General features: G+C 35.0%; 1 protein-coding gene across 1 annotated transcript; it reads right to left on the reverse strand.

Annotated features, from left to right (window-relative positions):
* LOC100810074 (uncharacterized protein C57A10.07) lies at positions 1–5,581 on the reverse strand. Its single transcript, XM_003541653.3, has 3 exons — positions 4,570–5,581; positions 2,313–2,437; positions 1–515 (listed from the first exon to the last, which is right to left on the reverse strand). The coding sequence occupies exons 1-3, from the start codon at positions 5,165–5,167 to the stop codon at positions 195–197; spliced, it is 1,044 nt and encodes a 347-aa protein (XP_003541701.1). The 5' UTR covers positions 5,168–5,581; the 3' UTR covers positions 1–194.
* Positions 5,582–5,903: the final 322 nt, after the last annotated feature.

Raw genomic sequence — 5,903 nt, forward strand, 5'->3', positions numbered from 1 at the left:
TTTGAGTAACTGAGTTCAATTAAATATATCTCCTCACACAAACATGCAACACCATTTTGATTTACACAATTTATCATCTTCTCTCCAGAACAAAATTTAATCTTCACATCATTTTATCAACAAATTCATGCAATGTTGGCATCTAATATCTCTATTTTGTTAGTATACAATGATATAATCTGACCATGTCATGTTTACTGTGCCCACGGTAGTGCACCAGGATAAGGAGTTGGTCCACAATATCTGAACAAGCCTTCAATTTCAGGACACCCATTGGGATAAGGAATTGACCGATGAAAAGGGTCACGCTTTAGTTTCTTGTGATAAAGTGAGCCTCGACATCCATATGGATCTACTTGGAACTGAGTTCTAACCAATTCCTCGCCTTTTAGAGCAGCTGCTTTTGCATTTGATGTAGCAGGAGTGCCGGCATAGAAGAACCTTGATTCTGGAAAGCTGATCGCAGATCGGTGTAGATGCGCAAATCTGTTTTCCTTGAAATCATAACTTACAACCTGATTCCCAGATTCAACAAATTAGATTGAAGACATGCAACAAATGTGTAAGGAAAAAAGAGCGCAAGTAATGTGTATGACATCAAAGTCGCCATCATGCAAAGGTCTAAATGCAACGATAAAAGCCAAATAAAATTTGTTAGTCCACGGGGAACACATATTTATATGGTGCAATTGATCCAACCCAAGGGTGAGTGAGGCCTAAACCAAATTTTAAAGTTTTGTTTACTGTAAATGAGAGAGCTATATGTTGGACCTTATTGCCAACATATGTAGAACTTGTCAAGAGTGTGGCTTTTTTACTTTATAAAAACAGTTTTTTTGTTAGTGGGCTTAAAGCACAAGCTTTAGGCCCACCAACAAAATATTATATACTATTAGTTTTTATAAAACAAAAAAGGCCTCACGTGTTGATAAAAAAAAGTCACATATGTAGGTAAAAAGGCTCTACATATAGGTTTTTCATTTAAAGTAAAAAAACAAATTCTAAAATTTGCTTTAGGCCTTGTTCACGGTTGGGTCAGCCCTATTAGATACCATAAAAAAATCTCTTTCTAATACATTCTCTATGATTGACTGAAATTTATTAAAAATCACCAATTTTGATGAGTCTAACTTCTAATTGAAAGAGAGAATCATTAAATAAAAAGTGAGACCAATCAAAATCGATGATTTCTAATAAAGTTTAGCCAATTATAGAGTGTTAGAGAGTATCCTTAGCATCTTGATGATGTCAATTAGCTTTCTCTAATGATAGTATTACCAATAAGAACAAGAACTACAACATGTTCCTCTTTCCGGTTTCAAATATAAGCAAAAAAAAAACTAATTCACTAAGAAAGTTGGTAAAACAACATTTAATTGCACCAATCTCAACTAAAAGATAAGTTATTTCTCTAAACTACCCTTCATTGGAATTTGATATCAAGAATAAGGAGTTATTGACAATGAAAGCAGTTAGGAATCAAGAATTGAAATGAGAAAGAAAAGAAATGATTTTATTGACTAATAAGAAAAGAACAGAAAATAGGAGAAAAACTCTCCTCCAAGAGTTTTCCCTTCACAAAGGATTTCTCCTTTCACAAAAAGTTAATGCTCAATTTACAATGACAACAAATCTCCCTCTCTCCTATCTTCTTCCCCTATTTATATCTAATAAACCCCTCTAACTAACTAACTCATTAGTAGTCTGACTATATTAACTAACTCTTCATTCTTCTTATATCCTAACAAAAGCCCCATTAAATGAAGGGTATTTTAGAGATGGTCTCATTAAATAAAGTAAAATTAGTTAAGATTTGCTTCTTTTCTTTTGTTGACAGAAAGAGATTTGCTTATATTTAAAACCAACATTCAAGGCATTTTATTTTTGCATATATTTGAAACCGGAGGGAGTAATTAATATTTAGGCAACAAGGGGAACCTACACAGGATTATTAAAGACAACTCCATGCTAATTGGGAATACAAAATGATAGACTTCACATGCTGTATCTGGTCCTGCATACGCTGTGTATGCATATATAGGATCATTAAAGATAACTCCATCTATATGCTGTATGTGCATTACTGCATTAGTAACACATTTGACAAATTAATTCAGAGTATTTCTCAGCAGCCATTACAAAAATGAGAGCAGTAAAAGATTACCATGCAACAAAGTCTGGCCACAGATTTCAATAAATTCATTTTCTTCTATTTCATTTACTTTAACCATTCCATGAAAATATTGACATTTTCCATCTTTATACGAAAAGAATAGAATGATTCACAACTCGGATAAGGAAGGCTTACATACAGTTATATTTTGGGGATAGGTGCCAGTAAGCTCCCGGAAACGACAAACACTAAATAGAAGGTTTTCAAAGCTGTCCCGTGCATGTTCCTCTGTAAGTGCTCTCCATTTCACACTTTCTTCCTTACCTACACAAACAACCCAAAAGAATGAGATAATTTCGGATAAAAGCAGTTTACTAAGGAAGTATAAGTAAATAAACTAAAGGTGAAACATTATGACATCCATATCAACACCCTAAGAAATCTGAGATAAATGATGCAGACAAGATTCATCAAGCTAAGATTGCAAAGTTACAGTAAAAATTTGAGCAGCTAAGGATGTGGGATTCATTAGATAAGCATTAAAATTTATAAGCAAAGAAAAGAAGCAATTTTATCAGTAACATAAAGCATGATACAAAATCAATGAATACAGCAATGATTCTATATCTATATTCATACGTTAGTAGGACCATTGCATAAACTAGTAATCAGAGTACAAGCTGTTGAAACTAAGGTTCTGTATCTCTTCCTAAATCATAACCAAGGCCAAGAAGAAAAAAATTCTTACAAAAGAAAGTCCCTGTCTGTGCCTTCCTTTCTTTCCCTATTTAAAGGATATTTCCCATGATTTTTTGTATGCTTTCAAATTAAGAAGTTAGACTCAATAGAATGAGTATACTCAAGATGCAGCATTAAAATCAAATGTTGGAATTGAAGCTGCTATCTATAAAGTCAACTCACAGAAGTTGCTTTCAAATCACAGAAGTTGGAATCAAATGGAATGAGTATCAGATATTGGAATTGGAGTTGCTTTCTATAAAGTCAACTCATCAAACTTTCAAATTTCCATGCCTAATTCATGCACTAATCCTATTTATGCATATATACATGACTTGTAAACAATAAAAGAAATATTGTATAACATGAGAACGACAAAAATAATTCTGCTAAAAGTTAATAGATGATATTTTAATTGTAAATTTCGGCCATCCCATGAGATATGATCTTGTTGCTCATGATAAAAGATGACAATAAGTCAAGAAAACAACAATTCAATTTACCAATTCACATACATGGGTTGCAGAAGTGCAGCTCAAGACCAGCTCAAATCCTTTGCTAATCTATCATGTTCAATTATCTTTTATTATGACAATTTATAATTTGTTTTTGACTTTTCACACATTCATGTCTCACATATTGAATGATAAGCAAGACAGCAACAAACTACATATCCAAAGCAACCGTGCCAAACACATGCCAAACAATATGATAGAACTGGATCAGAAATGATAAGAAAATGGAAAATTTATTCGAATGAATCATATCAATCCACACTTTGCAGCTCAGAGGAGATGAATTCATAAACTGGAATGGACAAGACAAAATTACTGAAAAACAGAAAATATAACCCAGGTATTCTACAGACCTGGACTCCACCAACTAATCCAAATCTTACATACCCACTAACACCCCCCCCCCCCCCCCCCTGCCCCTGCCCCCTTTTTATCTATTCCAGACTTCTCCTTAATAGAAATTACTGTCTACTGGACAGTTACAAACTGTCTCTCTCCCTATTTATTCCTCCTCTCTCTTTATTACAATTATTTGCCCACTAAACATTTACTGCTGTGAATATTCCCTCCGGACCAAAACTATTGATGTTTAAGGTTAATGCACACAACTTAAGAAATATTTAATACTACTCACAAACTACATATTTACTACTCCAAAATACCCTCAGGAGAAGTTGTGGAATAGATCATAATTATCTAGGGATATATGTGAAAGAAACTAATTAATGAGACTTGGAATCTGTAAATCATCAATAGTTTTGGAGAAAAAAACAAAAGTAAAACATCCATAGTTTTGGTCTAGAGGCAGTAAATCCTTATGACACTAATATTTTCTTACCACTCTTCCTCTCCCTGCTATAAACCTTCTTAATGGGTGGTTTACTAACACAATAACAGTACAATCAGGCAATTCTATTCTATTCCCTCTACTTTGGTAATGCTTCCTAGCCTATAATCCCAAACAATATAGATTGAGCAGGCATTGAATCTCACAAACTAAACATTTACTTATGTTAATAAATCCTTATGACTCTTAACATTTTGTTACCACTCTTCTTATTCCTGCTATAAACCTTCTTAATGGGTGAATACCAGTACAATCAGACAATTCTATTCTATTCCTTCTCCTTCCCAAACAATGAATTTTCACCAATCAGACAATATGCTGCAATGCAAGTGCCAAAAACAGTTACCATAACTCACCAAACCACCCTTTGGAATCCGCAACAGCCCAGTAACTCTGTGCCTCACTGCGGGGTCCGGCGTCTCTCCGAGTCTCTCCCCCACTGAAGAGCAGCAAAGCAGAGTCATCCCTTGCCACAACCTCAATCCCTTCATGAATGTGTGTCACAAAAGTGGCAGCTTGGCCAGGATTCTTCTGATAAGACTCCAAAAACCAAGAATCCTCCTTCTCAATTTTTCCACAACTACTGCTAGTGTAAATGGAATGCCCAGCAACCATCACAAGGTTCTGAAGCTTTGAAAAAGGGTAATCATCAAAGCCCATGTCAGATTTCACATAACCACCACTCTGCACCCCATATTGGGTTCCATACAAGGAGAGAATCATGACAAGTGTGAGCAAAAAGGACAAGGCTAGGAAGAGACCCATTAGAGGGTGAAGCTTGAAGAAGTGATGGAAACGGTTCCCAAATGATTTGATCATTCTGAGAAGGTGAAAGGGCGAATTTTTCGGCTTTCGGGTTCGTTTTATGGCGGTTCCTGATTCTAAGTCGAATTCGGTTCTTGGGTAAGCGGGGAAGGACTTGGGGGCTTGGGATCCAAAAGGGTAATTGTTCATTGTAATTGAAGGGTTTTCTATGATGTGGGAGAGAGAGTGAAGCGAAGCAAGGGAATCATTGGATCGCAGAAAGTGATCAATGAGGTCACATGGAGTAGTGAGGGGCGAAAGTGTGGTGATGTTTGAAGGCTCCAATGATTCACAGAGAGAATTGAGTTGAAGGATCTGAACTTGGAATGTGACAAAATAATAATGACAATAATAAGATTTAGAGGAAAAGTAATGGAAAATTGTGTAAGTTTTGGTTTTGATGAGTGAAATTGCAACGACTTGTTATTCCAGCACTCTGCGTGGAAAGGGCTTAGGACTTTGGAGATGGAGTGTGTTGTGGAGGAGGATCCAGAAAGAGATCCGGATTCGGGGGATCAGTCTTGGTCTGTTTGTTGGTACTTGTTTATTTTTTTATTTTGGAAAACCAATGTTAATATAGTGGGAGGCTACTGCTATAAGTATATCCACTAGGGTGGGTGACCCAGACCAACCACGGATTAACATTATTTTTGAAATTTTCGTATAAAATATTTTATATTTATAATTTTTTTATTAAACTCTGTGTTACAAATTATCTAAAGTTTCAATTTTTTCTTATTAAAATTTAATTTGATATATTAAACCATTATTGTTGAATATATTATAGAAGAACTTAGAAGATGGATGATGAAGTCAAATTCACTTAAACATGGTATGTTACGTGCTTAAGTCAGCTAAGCCGGAGAACAATCTTGGATTCACTAGA

The sequence above is a fragment of the Glycine max genome, chromosome 13 (genome assembly GCF_000004515.6).
Source record: "Glycine max cultivar Williams 82 chromosome 13, Glycine_max_v4.0, whole genome shotgun sequence".
NCBI classification, from domain to species: Eukaryota; Viridiplantae; Streptophyta; class Magnoliopsida; order Fabales; family Fabaceae; genus Glycine; species Glycine max.

Excerpts from the sequence above, each read along its gene's own strand:
- LOC100810074 (XM_003541653.3), bottom strand. The coding sequence starts at position 5,167 with ATGAACAATTACCCTTTTGGATCCCAAGCCCCCAAGTCCTTCCCCGCT. Across the intron at positions 2,438-4,569 it reads GGATTCCAAAGGGTGGTTTG|GTAAGGAAGAAAGTGTGAAA; the intron begins GTGAGTTATGGT and ends TTGTTTGTGTAG. Across the intron at positions 516-2,312 it reads CCTATCCCCAAAATATAACT|GTTGTAAGTTATGATTTCAA; the intron begins GTATGTAAGCCT and ends TCTGGGAATCAG.